The sequence below is a fragment of the Gadus morhua genome, chromosome 4 (genome assembly GCF_902167405.1).
Source record: "Gadus morhua chromosome 4, gadMor3.0, whole genome shotgun sequence".
Lineage (NCBI taxonomy): Eukaryota > Metazoa > Chordata > Actinopteri > Gadiformes > Gadidae > Gadus > Gadus morhua.
Genome location: NC_044051.1, coordinates 16,521,856 through 16,541,466, shown reverse-complemented (window position 1 = coordinate 16,541,466; position 19,611 = coordinate 16,521,856). Strand labels below are relative to the sequence as shown.

The 19,611-nt window shown below is 45.9% G+C and overlaps 1 protein-coding gene across 1 annotated transcript in view; it reads left to right on the top strand.

The window, feature by feature from the left end:
- gnaz (guanine nucleotide binding protein (G protein), alpha z polypeptide) overlaps positions 1-11,990 on the top strand; it is a 30,214-nt gene extending 18,224 nt beyond the window's left edge. The window contains exons 2-3 of the mRNA XM_030354368.1: positions 4-1,640; positions 11,114-11,990. Coding sequence (XP_030210228.1) covers positions 918-1,640; positions 11,114-11,458 — 1,068 coding nt within the window. The 5' untranslated portion in view covers positions 4-917 and the 3' untranslated portion in view covers positions 11,459-11,990. The remainder of the gene's footprint in view (positions 1-3; positions 1,641-11,113) is intronic.
- The last annotated feature ends 7,621 nt before the right edge of the window (positions 11,991-19,611 follow it).

The following is a 19,611-nucleotide window of genomic DNA, read 5'->3' as shown; positions in this document are numbered from 1 at the left end:
CAGGACACCCCCCTCACACAGAGCCCTCCTCACCAGCAGCAGAAGAGGAAGAGGAAGAGGAGGTCTGATGGGCAGCCGGTTGTAGCGGAGGCCAGACCCAGGACGCGGCCGCCCCAGAGTCATGTGGAACAGGAGCCAGAGGGTTTTGCTATCCGCACGTTTCAGGCCCAAACACCGTGTTCAACCGCACGCGCTGTAGCTCCGCCTCCCCCCGGGCTCCCTCCTCCTCCTCCTCCTCCTCCTCCGCCACCACCAACACAACCGCCGCGGCCTCTCCTCCTGCGCCTCCTCCTCCTCCCTCCGTCCTCCTCCTCGGCCATCTGCTATGAGCCCCAGCTCTCTCGGCCCCAGCAGGCGGTCCAACTCCAGCGCCAGACTGAGTGGCAGCGTCCCAGCAGCCCTGGTCCCGTCCGCCAGGGACGCACACACCTGCCCCCCCCGCTCGGGCCAGACGCCGAGCCAACGCCGCTGAGCCCCTCTTCTCCTTCCCCCTCTTCTTCTTCTTCTTCTTCTTCTTCTTCTTCTTCTTCTTCTTCTTCTTCTTCTTCTTCTTCGTCTTCTTCTTCTTCTTCTTTGGTTCCTTCTCTTATTCTCCTCTCACCACGAGACCCCAGACCCCAGACTCAAAACGCTGAGCCTGAAGGGGGAACACTTTCCAAACTAAATAAAACTCAGTCCAGCAAAGTCTTCGCTGAACCTGCTTCCGGATCTCGACTCTGCCCCTCCTAGGCCTCCCTCCCCCGCCCGACTCCCACCAACACCACCACCACCACCACCTCCCCCCCCTCCCCCTCTACTCCCCCCCTCTCCGCCCCCTCCCTCCCCCACCCATCCTCCTGAACCCGTCCTCCATAGTAGCGGGCCCTCGTCACCCCGGCAGCACGTTGTCCTTGGCGATCACCACGTGGCGGAGGACCATGGGATGCCGACAGAGCTCCGAGGAGAAGGAGGCGGCGCGGCGCTCGCGGCGCATCGACCGCCACCTCCGCTCCGAGAGCCAGCGGCAGCGGCGGGAGATCAAGCTGCTGCTGCTGGGCACCAGCAACTCGGGCAAGAGCACCATCGTCAAGCAGATGAAGATCATCCACAGCGGTGGCTTCAACCTGGAGGCCTGCAAGGAGTACAAGCCGCTCATCCTGTACAACGCCATCGACTCGCTGACGCGCATCATCCGCGCCCTGGCCACGCTCAAGATTGACTTCCAGGACGCCGACCGCGCCTACGACGCCGTGCAGCTCTTCGCCCTGACGGGGCCGGCCGAGAGCAAGGGGGAGATCACGGGCGAGCTGCAGGGCGTGATGAAGCGGCTGTGGGCAGACGCCGGCGTCCAGGAGTGCTTCCAGCGCTCCAACGAGTACCACCTGGAGGACAACACGGCCTACTACCTGAACGACATGGAGCGCATCTCGGCCAACGAGTTCATCCCCACGGTGGAGGACATCCTGCGCTCCCGCGACATGACCACGGGCATCGTGGAGAACAAGTTCACCTTCAAGGAGCTCACCTTCAAGATGGTGGACGTGGGCGGCCAGCGCTCCGAGCGCAAGAAGTGGATCCACTGCTTCGAGGGCGTGACCGCCATCATCTTCTGCGTGGAGCTGAGCGGCTACGACCTCAAGCTCTACGAGGATAACCAGACGGTGAGCCCGGGCACGCACACACACACACACACACACACACACACACACACACACACACACACACACACACACACACACAGAGTATGTGCAAACATGCATCCACACACACACACAGCACACACACACACACACACACACACACACACACACACACACACACACACACACACACACACACACACACACACACACACACACGCAGCATGCACACACACACATAGATGCAATATGCACACAAACACGCACACACGCACACATACAGAATGGGTACACATTTACGCACACCATACGCACTTACGGTATGCACACACGCATGCACACAAACACACACATACAGAATGGGCCCACATGCACACACACATACAGCCAAACACACACATACAGTATGCACCCAAACACATACAGTATGCACGCACACATACGCAAATACACGCACACATACAGTAGGCGCACATACAAACAGTGTGCCCACACATACATGTACACACACAGGCGCCCACTTTGAGGTGCGAGCCTGTAGGGAGCGGTCACGGCAGCAGGATGGGTGGAGGACTGATAGAAGCTCCATTATCGTCTCTGAGTAACTGGTTCCTCGTGGAGCTGATGCATCTTTGTCGATGTTTGCTTAAAGGGTGTTTCTCTAGAGGAGACGCGCACATCTCACCCAATAGGAGTGAAAAAAACTATAGCTTAAATACTGATATTCATATCCGGTTTACAAACCGAATCTGGTGTCGGGCAATCAAAAGTATTGATTCTGTGTTCATAACCGAACAAGCGGACAACAGGAAACAGCTGATTATTTTCTCTTGTGATTTCCTCTCAAAATCGTTGTCTTCTAATTCATCTTCTGAAATGCTCATACGGTCTTCATCCAACAGTTTTGCTGTCCTTACCAACCGTATCACTGATTACATAAGAACAGACCGGAGATAAAAAAAAAAAACACAAAATGAAAAAGTAATTACACAAAAAATGACTTTTCGGACATGATAGATCACTTGCTGCATAAACGCAGAGGTAAATGAGCTTACACGTTAACTACATTTTTTTAACCATCAATGACAATACTTGAATATTGGAATCATCAATACCCTTCGTAAGGGTCTTACCACCATGGACAGGCCCGATCTCGTCTGATCTCGTCTGTTAGTACCTGGATGGGAGACCACCTGGGAATACCAGGTGCTGTAAGTGGTGTCGCGTGGTGGCCTATAGGTGGTACACTTCCCTCTGGCCCCTTCACTCATCAATCCCGATGCCCCAGTGCAGTGACGGGGACACTGTGCTGTGGAAGATGCCGTCCTTCGGAGTTGAAGTAAAACCGAGGTCCTGACTCACTGAGTTCATAAAAGATCCCAGGGCACTTATTGTGAAGAGTAGGGGTTTCCCGGTGTCCTGGCCCAACCAGGCTCATTCAATCTGGCCCCCTAATCATCCTCCTGTATAATTGGCTGACTCATTAATTCCCTCGCTCTCCACCTCATGCTGGTGTGTGGTGAGCGTTCTGGCGCAGATTGGCTGCCGTGCATCACCCAAGTGGGTGCTACACAATGGGGGTTGTTAGTGAGGTCCCCCCTTCACTGTAAAAGTGTCTTTGAGTGTCTAGAAAAGCGCTATATAAATTCAATCCATTATTATTATTATTATTATTATAAGTTACCAATCTAGAATAACAACAGGAGGCATTAACGTGATGAAGACTTGTATTGAGGTTGCTGGAGGCCTAATGCTGTTGGGGACAGGATGCTGGATGCAACCGGGGAAGAAGTCAGTGAGTTAGATTCTGTGCCTGCGTAACACCGGCCCATAATGTGATTGATGCATTAATGCATAAACCTACTCACCCCGGTTTTTCAATTTCAATAAGTGTTAACCATTATCTCCTAAACATGCTATTAAGCTTTGTTTAGCCATGTGGAAATCAGCTTCCTCTGAAACAGATGTGTGTGTGTGTGTGTGTGTGTGTTGTGTGTGTGTGTGTGTGTGTGTGTGTGTGTGTGTGTGTGTGTGTCTGTGTGTGTGTGTGTGTGTGTGTGTGTGTGTGTGTGTGTGTGTGTGTGTGTTGTGTGTGTTTGTGTGTGTGTGTGTGTGTGTGTGTGTGCGTGTGTCTGAAACTAATTGAAATGGAGGTAAAGTTGAGTCCCCCCCATCCCAGCCGCCCCCTGCTAATGAACGTATAACACACAAAACACCCGGTGTACATCACACCGAGTCAGAACACGAAATCAATTAGTTTGGCAAGCTAAAATTACACACGGAGCAGATAAAAAACGCATCACGGTGTTAATTGAGTTCACAGATGTAAGGTTTGAGGTGTACCTGGGAGGATTCACCACGGGGACTTGGGAAGGAGCTGGGGGGTGGGGGGGGGGGGGGAGACTCGTGATCCTGCGACACCGTGAGGAACCGGGATGAGACGAAGCGACAGAGAAGCCAGTTGTTTATGTGGGATCGATAAGAAAATCTCTGCTCTGTATTCGCTACATGGCAGTATGTACTGAGCGGTAAACACAACGTTTGAGTCACCGAACTGCACATTTGCGTACATTTTACACTTGTGTAAGGAAATCCAAAAGGGATTCTTCTGATTTTGTTTTGTTTCCTGGCCAACAATATGATAAAAATACAAACTATTTCAAGTAAAGTTTGAGCAGAACCAATGTCTAAATGAAGCGTTCACACCATGACCAGGCGCAGCATCATACACCACACAGCTCCTCCTGGCCAAGATGCTCTTGTAAGCGTGTTCCCGTTCTCAGTGTGCCACCTGAACCCCCCCCCCCTCTCCCTACAGACCTTTTTCATCAAGTGGATGAAAAAAAATCCTGCAAATATATGAAATGATTATAACGAGCATACAGGGAACATTCATAAACATACATCTCTATATATTGTTAATATAAAGGTAATATATTAAAGAAAGAAGGGGTAGGCTAATTACACAGATAAACAGTTTCTGCCACCGCCTGAGCTATAAAATAGTAAATAGGCGGGATAAGCCTTCAGCCGCCGCCGCCGCGTTGGGAACAGGCTAAAACCGCCTAGGCACGTTCAGAGCGCGCTGGAAGCGTTTGATTTAATGACATGGCAAATGTCTAGCTGACCTTTCACTGTCACATTGGGTTGCCGGGTTTTAGCCACAACAGCCGTCACCTGACAAACCGCAATTAAGAACCGGCCCCTGAAGGTCCAATAAAGAGCTGGCTGCTGATTATATTCTGCAAAACCCCAGTCAAAGACGATGAAATATTTACTTTCTCGAAGGAATGTGCTTTTGAAGCTCGAATGAATAATTGAACGACCGTATAGGAAAAAATATAAATACAAACACGGTTGCATTAACTGGTACAGCGGACGTACACGGAGGCGTCGGAGGAGGAACCATAAAGTGTAAACCGTGGAGGCAGCCACTCATTTAGTTTGGAAGCCCGGCTACATTTACATTGTTTAAATATTCACAGCATTGATAATGGCCCCAGCGTACTCCTTGGTTCCCCTGTGGATGAAACAGACAGAGGGTTTTCAAACACAGTGTGTCTCTGTAGAGACAGGAGCACAGCCCACCAGGTGGACAGAACAATAGATCCGGGGTACAACTAAAGAGATGGCTATTAATATATTGTAATTGTACCATATAAGCAAAAATAAATTGAGGCCACTATTCACAGAAGTAATACATATTCACTGGGACTAACAAATCATACACATGGGCTGGTTTGAAGAGAACCGTCTGGCTTTTTGTTTGTTTTACTCTGAATGTGAGTGTCCATAACATTAAAGTATTATTGATAGGGCACTGAAATATTATGAGTGAGGAAATAACTAGATGAAGAACAAGATTTTTAAAATCCACAAACAAGTCCCTCACCGTCAGTTATATAAATGCTTACTCATTTTGAGATTACAAAATGTGGATGTGCTAAATCCCGTATGATGATCACGTTAACATTTCATCTCAGCCCAACAATATCAAATACATTTCGAAATCCAGTCTCTCTTAGGGTCAGAAATGATTCGCTCTTACTTCATGCAAATATTGAAATAGGATCATAGTGTAATGTTTACTAGCCTGTATGATTAGTACAGGCTAGTAACAAGTATGAATTTAGAAAATACAAGAGAAGTAGTGTCTGCCTCTGTGGGGCCATCAACAACATGTTTAGTGTACTTATCAGGAACATAAGGAAAGCAATTGAGGCAGTTATGATGAGTATACACACACATACACGCACACATAAACACACACACAAACACACACACACACGCACACACACACACACACACACACACACACACCACACACACACACACCAACACACACACACACACACCACACACACACACACACACACACACACACACACACCTTACATGGTCATAAACCCACAACCTTGTAGATATCCCCTCGGCTGTGTACATGGTGTTATTACTCATTCCTTATCCCTCTGCTTGGACATGGTCACATGGTGGTTGTGACCCAGGTTATACCCATCACAGTGAAAACCAACATAGCATGTCATCTATTAAGTAGCCATAAATGGTGTGTGTGTGTGTGTGTGTGTGTGTGTGTGTGTGTGTGTGTGTGTGTGTGTGTGTGTGTGTGTGTGTGTGTGTGTGTGTGTGTGTGTGTGTGTGTGCATGTGCATGTGTGTGTGAGTGTGTGTTGATGTGTGTGTGCGTGTGTCTGCAGTGCTGCCTACTGAGGCCTGCTTCTTCACTTGATTGGTCCTAACAACAGGAAGAAGTGATCCATAAAGACGAGCGTGCGCTCCCGGACCATAGTTTTGGTCCTCCCAAGTGACCTGGACAAGATGGCGGCCTTCTTTTCGTTTGGCCCATTACAACATTATTGGAACAAGGGAGATAATAACGCTGTCTCATATTAGAGGCGCATGGCAGACTGATTCAAATAAACTTTGGGTTATGTCTCATTCAATTGAAACCCAAAATGGCAGCTAGCGCTCTGTCTGTCACGTCCTGCTTCCTGGATCAAACCTCGCATGAAGGCTAACCGCCCAGGCGTCACAATCATTACTATTATATCTACTAACTTACTACTAATTACCATCACAGTTATTATCCAGCAGGTTATTATCCAACAGTCCACCCCAAGTCACATGTCTTCGCAAGTAATAGAAAGTTCTTCTTGTACCATGTTGAAATGAGCCGACCCACTCTTTTCTTGTTCAACCCTTCTCATACTCAGTGGTTCATGTTCACATTTTAACTCACCCACAGCTGCACTCCTCTTGCAAAAGACAAATATTATTCCTGCGCAATACATTTTTTTGCTTTTCAAACCGATCCCCGGTGCATTTTCCCCGTCCCATCCCAGTATTCATAATGAATTGGTTTCCACGGATACCGTTGCTAAGCACAGGGCCAAGTCAATGCTCCGAATCCTGGCTGTTGACAGTGAGCTGTGTCTGGGAGGGTGTGTATGTGGGGGGGGGGGGGGGGGGGGGGGAGCATGAACAGCAACGCTGGAAACGATTGATGCAGTGTATTGATTATGTGTGTGTGCGGGCGTGCGCGCCTTCTTGCTTGGTGTGTGTGATGTGGAAACAGTTCCAAAGGTGTGACTTTACAGATAGGAATTTGTATCTGTTCATGTGCGAATCCTCACATTTAGTGAGCGTCTTTCTGCTAGATAGCAGCGGTGGTTTCTTGGCTGACTTTATCTACTTAGCTACAAAGCAACTCTGTGTTGCATATACTTTGATACTTTAAGTCATCTACATTACTTAGTGATAACCAAATGATTTATAGTTATACAGTTATATACTTAAAAATATTGGTATTCATTATCAGAAACATGGAACTAAAATACACACTACTGTAAAGAATCCTTCGGAAATGTACAGAATAAATGGAACAAATGTCCTAATTTTCTGCATCTCCCTGAACTACAGCAGGACTGCCTAGCAACGAAGACAAGGGTAAAGTTATGATGAGGAACAATGTGGGAAGCCGTCGCCGTGGACCATCCTCATTAAATGAGGCGGCTCCTCGCTCAACGCGTCGCTCCTCAATGCAGAGAACAGAGTCTTACTGCTGGGCTGCAGCCCCTCATTAATACTAAAGCTTAATTAAAACCCTGCGCCGCTGCCAGGCTACTCCAAGAAGCCACAGGGAAGCCAGGTTGACAAAGAATGTGTGTGGGTGTGTGTGTGTGTGTGTGTGTTTTGTTTGTGTGAGTGTGTGTGTGTGTGTGTGTGTGTGTGTGTGTGTGTGTGTGTGTGTGTGTGTGTGTGTGTGTGTGTGTGTGTGTGTGTGTATGTATGTTTTTCCTGGAAAGGAGGGCGCTCACCTGTTTATTAATAAACACACACCTGAAGGGGTCCTCCCACCTGGTGTGTTTGTGTGTGTGTGTGTGTGTGTGTGTGTGTGTATGTGTGCGAGTGTGTGAGAGAGTGTGTGTGTGTTTGAGTGTGTGTGTGTGTGTGTGTGTGCGTGTGTGCATCTGCTTGTGTGTGAATGCATATTGGTCTGTGTGTGTACGTGCGAATATGCATATGTGTGTGTGCATGCGTGCGTGAGTGTGTGCGTGTACGTGTGTGTCTGTGTGGAACTAGAGATTAAGCAGACGTAAACATTGACCTAGGCGCCTCCAAGCTCCAGTGAATCGAGGGGATAATGTGAAAGCCGTGTCTGCATTGATATTAAAGGACACTTGTCGGTCTGTGGTAGCTATGTGTCAACATGTGGGTTGGTTGCTTGTAAAGCTGGACTAGATTGATGGCCCGGGAGGGGAACAGAATAACACTAGACAACATTCATATTGATTGAGTCCGCAATGTGACAAATCACAAAATCACAACCCGGATTGGGTCCTTCTTCGCTTTAGTGTTTGTTGTCCAAGATACTGCCCGTGTCACAACCATTTTCTGATAGATATGTTAAACATAATAGGTGGGGGGGGGATGTCCTGGTCCGCCTTTGACTTGGATATGGGTTACCATGGCGGCCTGAAACCCTATTTATTTATTTATTGGTCATTATTGAATCTTTAAAAATCCCCCCCCCCTCTCTCTCTCTCTCTCTCTCTCTCCTCTCTCCCTCCCTCCCTCCCTCCCCTCCCTCCCTCCTCTCTCCCTCTCTCTCTCTCTCTCTCTCTCTCTCTCTATATATCTTTATCTCTTTCTATCTCTCTCGTTTCTTCTGAGTAGATCTTGTGATTTGCCCAGAGCCCCATGTTGTTGTTTTCTGTAACCTTGTAAACGGCAGTCCGACTGCTTGCAGTCACAAGCTACAGGCTACACCCAACACTACTGGCTCCACTGACTGCTACTGGCTACACCCAAAGCCACTGGCTACACCCAACTCTACCGGCTACACCCAAAGCTACTGGCTACACCCAACGCTACAGGCTACACCCAACGCTACAGTGTTCACCCAACGCTACAGGCTACACCCAACGCTACAGTGTTCACCCAACGCTACAGGCTACACCCAACGTTACAGGCTACACCAAAGCTACAGGCTACACCCAACGCTACAGTGTTCACCCAACGCTACAGACTACACCCAACGCTACAGTGTTCACCCAATGCTACAGGCTACACCCAACGCTACAGGCTACACCCAACGCTACAGGCTACACCCAATGCTACAGGCTACACCCAATGCTACAGGCTACACCCAACGCTACAGGCTACACCAAACGCTACAGGCTACACCCAACACTACTGGCTACACCCAACGCTACAGGCTTCACCCAACGCTACAGGCTACACCCAACGCTAGTGGCTACACCCAACGCTAGTGGCTACACCCAACGCTAGTGGCTACATCAAACATTATTTGGCTACTGGCTACTGGCTACTGGCTTAGGGCTGCTGGTTTAGGGCCACCGGCTACTGGCTTAGGACTACTGCCTTAGGACTATTGGTTATGGACTACTGGCTACTGGCTTAGGGCTGCTGGCTACATGCTATGTCTACACCCCGTGCCTTTTCCATGGATGCTCCTTTCTCTCACAAATGCACCGTCATGGCATACCGCCCCACATAGCAGTTATCTAGGCAAACACAGATCTCTCTCTCTCTTCTCTGTACTTCATCTCTTTCTCACGAACACACACACACACACACACACACACACACACACACACACACACACACACACACACACACCACACACACACACACACACACACACACACACACACACACACACACACACACAACCGGTTCAAGTTCAGGGGACGTTTTAAAAGGGATATTTTTGTGTGATCATTATTTGATTAGTTAATGAATGTGTCGTCTGGCTAATGTTGATCGTTTTTGCACAACATAAATTAATGTCAAGGTTGATTAGAACAAAAAGGTACTTCTGCACACTGTTCAGCCATCATAGAAGGCAGAACAGCAATATGTAGTCAATAATTTGCTGCATCACCAAAAAAGGAGAAGGCAAGAAAATACGCCTGACCTCAAGAGACGCTAACCAGGGGAGCTACGGACGTTGCTATTGCTTTCAAAGACATTATGAGGCATCGGGCAGTCCAGGTGCATCGGTCAGCTGTATCGATCCATCCCTTTCTTGGATTATCGATCGCTAGTCCTGTTGACACGGAGAATCAGCGTTCTGCTGACCAACGCAGACGGCTCGTGATTGCTTTAGCGTCATCCTGGAGTACAATAGAAGGGTGGACATCATGTGATCATTCAGTATTTCCTGTTCACAGCTATACAAGCGGAGCATCACGGCAGTATTCCTCCTCTGAAGGTCACAAGGCCTTGGGGGAGGTCGTCTTTAATGGAACGTTTTAGTGTGTGACTTGGTCGTTTGGCTTCTGACTTCGCCGTAGGCTGGTTTTAACTGTCCATCTGTTCCCGGTCTGAGGAGTGGTAGAGACGATGACAGAATACAGTGCTCTGGTGTGGTGATGTCAGCCCTCCCTGACGGGCGTTGCAAATGAAAATCAATTGGGTTTTGGAGAAATCTGTCAAATTGCATTGCAGCGGCCCACTTAGACATCATCAGATCCCCTCTTTAAGAGCGAGGGCACTCAGAAGAATAATTTAGCCTCATCTTCAACCACCGAGATCTTTGGGCCTTGTGGAAGCACGAGGGAACAATAACATTTCAGAGCTCTGCATTTGGATTTGGATTTACTCAGAGAATAGTTTGAACAAAGTAAGCTGTGTGGTAGCGTCTTTCAATACCGCTACGACTGTGAAACCGGTCTTTTGAAGTGGTTTGATATGAAGAGTTTCGGCCCCTTGGTTCAGACGTGGAACAAAAGTTACACAAAAGGATGGAAAGATATGGATCTTAGTATCCCATAATATATTATCATGGTACACACATTACATTTAATGAAATACTATAATTCAAAAATGTTCATTTCGATTTTATCCATATGTAAACATTTTATAATGTCGGATTCTCAATCGAGAAACATATACAAATGGACCCTGTTTTTAAACTTCTTTCTCGCCCATTCCCTCCCCCCCCGCCCACAGAGCCGCATGGCGGAGAGCTTGCGGCTGTTCGACTCCATCTGCAACAACAACTGGTTCACCAACACCTCGCTCATCCTCTTCCTCAACAAGAAGGACCTGCTGGCGGAGAAGATCAAGCGCATCCCGCTGACGGTGTGCTTCGCCGACTACAAGGGCCAGAACACCTACGAGGAGGCGGCCGTCTACGTGCAGCGGCAGTTCGAGGACCTCAACCGCAACAAGGAGACCAAGGAGATCTACTCCCACTTCACCTGCGCCACCGACACCAGCAACATCCAGTTCGTGTTCGACGCCGTCACGGACGTCATCATCCAGAACAATCTCAAGTACATCGGGCTGTGCTAGGAGGATCTCACCCCACACACCCCGGCTGCACGGGTGGCGGATGGAGGAGGGGTTGGGGGGGGGTTAGCCGGTCTGCTGCGGGGGGTGCTGGTGGAGGAGGGACGGCCGTGAGGGAGGAGGAGGAGGAGCAGGAGGAGGTGGAGCAGGAGGTGTCGGGAGGGGTCTGCTGGGGAAAGACTCCTACGCTGCAGATTCCAAACAGTGTCGCGGGAGGAAGGACTAAAGGAGTCGATGGTCACGAGTCACGACGGGATTTTTAACCAATGTGTTTGCACTGAATATTAAGAGTATGTAGAGACACCCAAACACAACCTTGTTTTTATTTTGTTTTTTTTACCCCCACATGTGCACGCACGCACGCACGCACGCAGACACACACACACTCTGACAACCAGTATACTCACAGGAAGACACTAATAATCTCTCACAAAGACACATACACACACGCCCAGTAGTGCACAAACAGACAGGCACACAAACACACACACACACACACACGAATGCTCAGACAAACACACATACAAACCCCACACACTAATGCTTAGAACACACTAATGCTTAGAAACACAACACACACACACACACACACACACACACACACACACACACACACACACACACACACACCGACACACACACACACACACACACACACACACACACACACACACACACCACACACACACACCAACACATAATTGCTCACACAAAGAAGGACTTTGAATCAACAGTCAAGCACATGTTTGACATGGAAGCACTGGAGTGAAGTTATAACTGTTATAACTTTAGTTATAACAATATATAATCCCGCCTGCCAGACTCCAGACTCTAATACCATTGTATTGGCAGGTTTGACTTTCTTTCTTTCTTTCTCCTTGGTTATTTTGCCTGAGTCCACTGATGCTGCTTTATCAGAAGGATGTTGACGACATCAAATCGCTCCTAGGATCGCTCCATTTTTCGTATAAAACATGATGTCACAGGGGTTTTTGCCTAAAAGATAAAAAAAATAAACTGCCACACAGTGAAGTTACATTTTAATGTTTTTTTTACACATTATTCCCCTCTTATTGCCTGCCCCCCCCCCCCCATCCCCGTAACCCCCTCTCTATCGGTTTATTTTCATTGTGTGTATGACTTTGTCTGTTGAACCTGCCATTGGATGAGGTGCCGCTAAGCTCTGAGCTCTGAGGGTCAGAGCTCAGCAGTCCATACTCTCCTCATATTCCTAATGAGGACAAAAACGTGCCAATATCAGTGTATATAAGAGCAGATCCCATCCCATTATGTTACCCCTTTTTTTTATTGACAAATACATTTAAAACAAAAAAACATGCATGTTTTGTTTTGTTATTTTGGGATATTAATATATTTGATTTGGGATTTGTTTTCACTTTTATTTGATTTGAGTAATATATTCCCAATATATATATATACATATATATATAAGTCAAACACTGTGTATGAATGTACAGCTGTTGTCAGAGAGGATTTATTCAACAGAGATATATTGAGAAAACAAAGGGGACGATGTGGAGAATGATGATGTCAATAACGACAAGGTGAAAATAGGTGATGGTACGATGATGATGATGATGAAGATGATGATGACGGTGATAATCACAATGATAATAACAACAGTGATAAACTCAACAACCATCCCAGCATGAAAATGTAACGCCGGTAAAAAAAAAAAAAGGAAGGGGGAACTAATGTGAAAGTTTAAGGTTGCAAAAGAGTAAAATAAGTTACACATACATTCAGTTAGATTCTCCTTAAGTTCACTAAATGGAAATTGTTATACAGTCAGTCGTTATGATGTGTAAATATACTGTGAGGTACACTCTTTGTTAAAATAAATGGTAAATAAACAAATATATGAATAAAGGTTGAGTTGGAATGCCGCCAAGAGCGTGTGGGAGTGTGGGAGTGTGAGAGAGAGAGAGAGAGAGAGAGAGAGAGAGAGAGAGAGAGAGAGAGAGAGAGAGAGAGAGAGAGAGAGAGAGAGAGAAAGAAAGAGAGAGAGAGAGCTATAGGAGGAGGAAAGAAAGTTCCTTCTCACGTAACTTTTCTTTCTAAAAGGATAATGTGCAACAACTCAGCTATAAGGGCTTCAAGCTTCTTCTCTCACTTCACCGGGGGTCCACTTCAACAACAAGAACAACAATAACAACAACAACAACAACAACAACAACAACAACCAATTCAAAGAAATATGAGAGGACAATAACCATAATAAAACAACTTATGCAAATTGTATTGTGTTTTACATGTTGTGTTTTGGTGAAAGATGGGCTTTCCTGTTGCTGGAGTGGGGGGATTCTTGCCACATCTCCTAAAGTCCATGCCAACACACATAGTCTAAACCCACAGGAGCTACTCATCTCTGTTACTTCTCCTCTCATTATTATCCTGCATCAAGTCTTGCTGTTTCTCTAGAAAAGAGTGTGGCAGGGAATACACTGTTCTGAATCACTGGTGTATCTGCTGTCTCAATCCATCATGAGAAAAAAAGAAAAGAGTCTGTTGCCACACAAAAAAAAACACTAGAGTGAACGTTATGACCGCATAAAGTATGCAATTAAATTTCTCCTGAATGAACTTTGCTTATGTGTTATGGAGTGACAAACACTTTAGAGCAGCGTACAGATCCCACTCCAATTACAGCAGAAACCGTTTGCCCTGAGATGACCACTCAGGAAACCCCTTCCAGGCTCACTCACTCTGTTCACATTGGTTCACAAGTTCCCTCATTCAAACAGGAAGATCCACAAGGTAGGACCGCAAGGGACCACCATCAGGGACCACCAACAGGGGCATCCACCAGGAAGACCCACCAGGAAGACCCACCAGGAAGACCCACCAGGAAGACCCACCAGGAAGATCCACCAGGAAGACCCACCAGGAAGACCCCCAGGACCCACCAGGAAGACCCACCAGGAAGACCCAACAAGAAGACCCAGGTAGGACCGCCAGGAACCAGGGACCATCACAGGGCATCCAGGAAGACCCACCAGGAAGACCAACAAGAAGACCCACCAGGAAGACCCACCAGGAAGACCCACCAGAAGACCACCAGAAGACCGACAAGGAAGATGAACCAGGAAGCTCAATCTGGGACCATCAATCCCACTGACATCCCATGAGAGCCATCGTTCAGTACTGCGTTTTGGGAAATCTGGCTTATTGCCAAATCCCCTTGATTCAAGATATCAAGGCACGGCCAGGTATTTGGAGGGCTGAGGGAATGAGGGCAGTGAGCCAGTTCAAACACAGCCTATGGTTGTACACCTCTTTTATGGTGCATTAGGGTATTGGACACAAAGGTAAAGGACACTACGGTATAGGACACTACGGTATATGGCCCTTAGGTATAGGACACTACGGTATAGAGCCCTTAGGTATAGGGACCTATGGTAAAGGCAACAAAGGTATAGGACACTAAGGTGTAGGACACTAAGGTGTAGGACACTGAGGTATAGGACACTAAGGTGTAGGACACTAAGGTATAGGACACTAAGGTGTAGGACACTAAGGTATAGGACACTACGGTATAGGACACTAAGGTGTAGGACACTAAGGTATAGGACGCTACGGTATAGGACACTAAGGTGTAGGACACTAATAGGACACTAAGATATTGGACACAAAGGTGTAGGACACGAAGGTATAGGACACTACGGTATAGGACGCTACAGTATAGGACACTAAGGTGCAGGACACTACGGTATAGGACACTAAGGTATAGGACACTACGGTATAGGACACTAAAGGTAAAGGACACTACGGTATAGGACACTAAGGTATAGGACACTACGGTATAGGACACTAAGGTAAAGGACACTACGGTATAGGACACTAAGGTATAGGACACTGAGGTGTAAGACACTAAGGTATAGGATACTAAGGTATAGGACACTAAGGTGTTAGGACACTAAGGTATGGGACACTAAGGTATAGGACACTAAGGTGCAGGACACTAGGGTATAGGACCCGAAGGTCTAGGGCCCAAAGGTACACATTTTTGTGTCTCCTAAATGTGTACCTTCCACCCTATTGAGGGCACGATGACATGCAGGAGTAGTGAGAGCTGCTTTTGTCATGCTTCTGAGGAAGAGAGTTACGGAAGCAACCCTTTGAGCGGTGGACATAAATAAATGTCCCTGCAGAGAGCAGCCTGACATCTGCTATAGTTGCGTCTTGTGACCGTCATGTGGCAGAGATGGGTACAAAGAGAAAAACGACTTTATCAACTATCCCAGTGTCTGAATGCTCTTCTCATTGTTCATGTACAATCTTTAAAATCTGGAAATCAGTTAAATTATGGTCAACATTGAAGAATAAACAAAGAGATGCAGTGTCTTATGTTGGCTATAAGTTAGCCTGGTTAGCCTTGTTTGCAAATATGTGTTGGTCTGACACCGATAAGGCACCCTTAAGAATAGCCATGTGACATTTTGATTTAGACTTTATCACCCACCTTACCCTAACCCAAGACATTTAACACTGGATTGAAATTGATTTTGTGTTTTTTTTTTAAATTAATTCTTAGCCAAACTATTATATGTACGTATGAGGAATATAAAGTAATGCTTTTTAATTTGGACCATATATCCTAATAATATTCAAAGCAAACCTAGCAATAGTAGTCCATGTGCAATAAGCCAATGATATACATCAATTCTAATTATAATATGAGAGGAGGGGAGCGATAGAAAAAGATAGCTTACATATTGATACCTCAAAGCTAAATTCATTAATTATATTATATTCACAATGATTGAAAAGTAAATGTCTTCTTTTGTATTGTCTTGTGATCAAGAACATTTATTCTTTTCTCCTTTTGAATGTAGCTTTGCGTCCAATAATCAAGATGGCCTGAGTTAACTAATGAATGATCTCATACACTTGGCTTTCATTTACATGCCATTTTGGTCCTACCCACAATGAGGCAGCTTTGCATATGAGCCCATGCTAGTATATAATTTCTGTGGAAAACTGTTTTGATCTATAATGATTATAATGACTATAATGACCTATGCACCCCAGAAATATTATAAGAATATAAAAAGATACATAAATTCCTGATCATAACGTGACCAAAAAAATCGGAAACAACGCGAGATGGGTGGAGCATCCACCCTCACTACAGTTCCACATTAAGCGTGGATCGATGATAAAGAGAGAGCGACACGCACACAGGCCCTCTGCCATGCCCTCTGCAGGCTGTGTGGACGGCTTGATGAAAGAGACTCTACCTACCCCATGCGGGCACAAGCTGGCATTACATCTGAGTTCATTGTGGCCAGTGTCTATTTAAAGGAACACTGTGTAAAGATTACTCCCATCTAGTGGTACAATTGTATATTGCATTCAAACTAATAGTGCTCGCTATTAGAAAAACGACGGTGGGCAGTATGTGCCAAGAAGCTGTGTCATGACATCCATTACTACCTCATCGAGTCATTCGAGTGATGAGGTTCGTTATTTCAAACAAATTTCAAACTGCATTGAATCATTAGTGTAAGCTAATGATGTATGAGTAATTACTCCCCGAGCAAGATAGTGAATTATTTCAGTCATCATTCACGCTGGCTCAGAGTGAAAACGCGTTTGCATTTCCTGTACCACGTAGTGCTTTTTGTCCCTCTCGGCAGTTCATAGACCGGAAGAACATGGAAGCCTCCATGAAGCATACCCGTCCTATGTAACTGTATATTAATTATTCTTCGCTCAGGAGGATAAGTGAGAGTTTTGGCAGAGATAATTTTACACCAATGAGGACTTATTTATGAATGAATACGTGGATTTTAGGTAATAAATTACTTAAAATATTACACAGAGTCCCTTTAAAAAAATACAACATGCAATATATTTTTTTGCACAATATTTCACCCATTAAGCAGTTTTGGCCCAATATTTAACCATCATATACAATGCTATTACATTCGTGTAATAGCACGAATAGTCTGATCATAGCCAATAAAATATAACTTTAGATAGTTATTTTAGCAGGAAGCATTTCCCATACCTGCAGCAGTAAGCCACGCTCCCATTGGTCAGACCACGTGGCCACGCCCTGTAGCTTTGCAGCTGTTCTGGTTCGGTGTCCTCCAGTTCAAATTAATATGGTTCGGCCAAGTTCCGCTCCATGTTCAAATGGTTGTGCTAGATTCTGGTTGTTCTATATTAATATTATTTGTATAGTACAAATGTGTTATATTAAACTACTATTAGATGTAGAAAACGAAAGCAAGCTAATGCCGCGTTTCCACTGCAGGGTGCGGAACGGATCGGATCGCAAAGGTGCGGTAGGGAGGGGGCGGTAGCCCAGCTCAGTTCCGAGGTCGCGTTTCCACTGCCGACAGTACCCTTGGTGGTAGGCCGGATGTCGATCGCCGCGGCAGCTACGTAAACATCGTAAACAACGTCTTCCTCCCCAAGAATGCAGACGAACGTCTCCACCTCCTTGTTCGCCCAAGCAAGCTTTTTACGCGACATGTTAATTGTAAAGAATAATACCTCGAGGCTACTGTTTGTTTGTTTTTATCCCCGCGTCACCCGGAAGTGACGATTCTGTTGACCAATCAAAGGAGGGGGAGTGTAGCTAGAATTTCACTGGACCCTTTCAGGCGTCTGGTCTTGTTTTGGGTACCGCAACGGAGGAGTCCCGAGAATGGGGCCGGAACGGGTACGGCAAAGTCCGGGTCACGCCCACTTTTGGCGGTGGAAACGCGACCCGACCCGCACCTTTGCGATCCGATCCGTTCCGCACCCTGCAGTGGAAACGCGCCATTAGACTATTTAATGTCGTCTATATGCCTATCATGTTATAAAGGTGCTTTGGAGGAGTATTCAGTACACCGCTATGTGCCACTAAAACCTACACACCACGTCTTTAAGAACAGTTATTGGGCAAGCAACGGGCAAACTCAATGCTTGTGCATGGATGGTCCGACCACACAATGGGACTCAACATTCAGAATTCCCTTTTTACTTCTCTTTTTGATCGTGGGAAGCGGATTATAAGCAAAATATGCAAAAGGGTGAAATTTTGCATTAAACATTGATAAACAGTCCGTCCCCTAGGAAACAGAGAGCGTCAGGATTTGTAGATGATAGAAAAGAGAAAGAAAGAGAGCTTTGTTTTCACATGTGAGTTGGAGTTTTAACCTAGGTTACTGATTGACTGACTAATCTCTTCCCAGCGGGTTTATGACACAAGACGCCATTGTTAACATCCCACAGAAATTATTACAGTAAACTACATTAAAAAAAAGGATCACATTAAAGTGAAGTCACAAAGATTTAATATATAACTAACCATATTTAACATGGTTTCACCCCCTGGCCCTAAATATGAAGGGTTAACTAATAATATGGAGCTAAAGAGTAAACAAAAAGAATTCAACCAAGACATGTAGCTATGTATATAATGGGTTAATACTTTCATAAAGTAATGCAATGTAGACGATCAATCTCCTGCTGCATGAGCACTCTTCTTCACACTGTTGAATTCAACTGGATAATGGCTGTTTTTACTCAAACATGTCAAGGGTTATTTTACAGTTTAAAATATATTGTATTTATTCTTTTGACTAAGCAATAGCAACAATCGACTGTAATATGGACAAAGTAACCATAGATTTGTGTAACGGGGGTCAGGGCTGTTTTGAAATGATTTTCATCATGCAGATACCTGACACTAAAAATACACACTGCAAATATGATTAATATTGTTTTTTTGTAACATGTAATTACTATGTTCATGTTATGCTTGTATGTGATTATGTTCTGGGTATATGTTGTGGCTTTGATTTCTTCATTTAAATATTGAAGCATCAGCTTGCAGTACCACATAAAGGCCAAAGGGGGAGGCCGTGTCCCGGTAATTGCTTAGCGCCACCACAGAAAAATATGTTGAGTATAAAATGCCTTTGTTCTGATGATTATGTATGCAGAAAAGATAAATAGAAATACACTTTTATTGCCACTTCCAAGAGATAATCCAATTAAGGCCCTTGCGTCATGCCATTGTATTGATTGTCATTAAGGCAAATATTGATTGCTCCCATTTAGGAAACGAGACCAGTTCAATAGCTGCCCATCTCGCTGCCTGTCTACATCATGGCTGTCCAACCCAGCTCCACCTC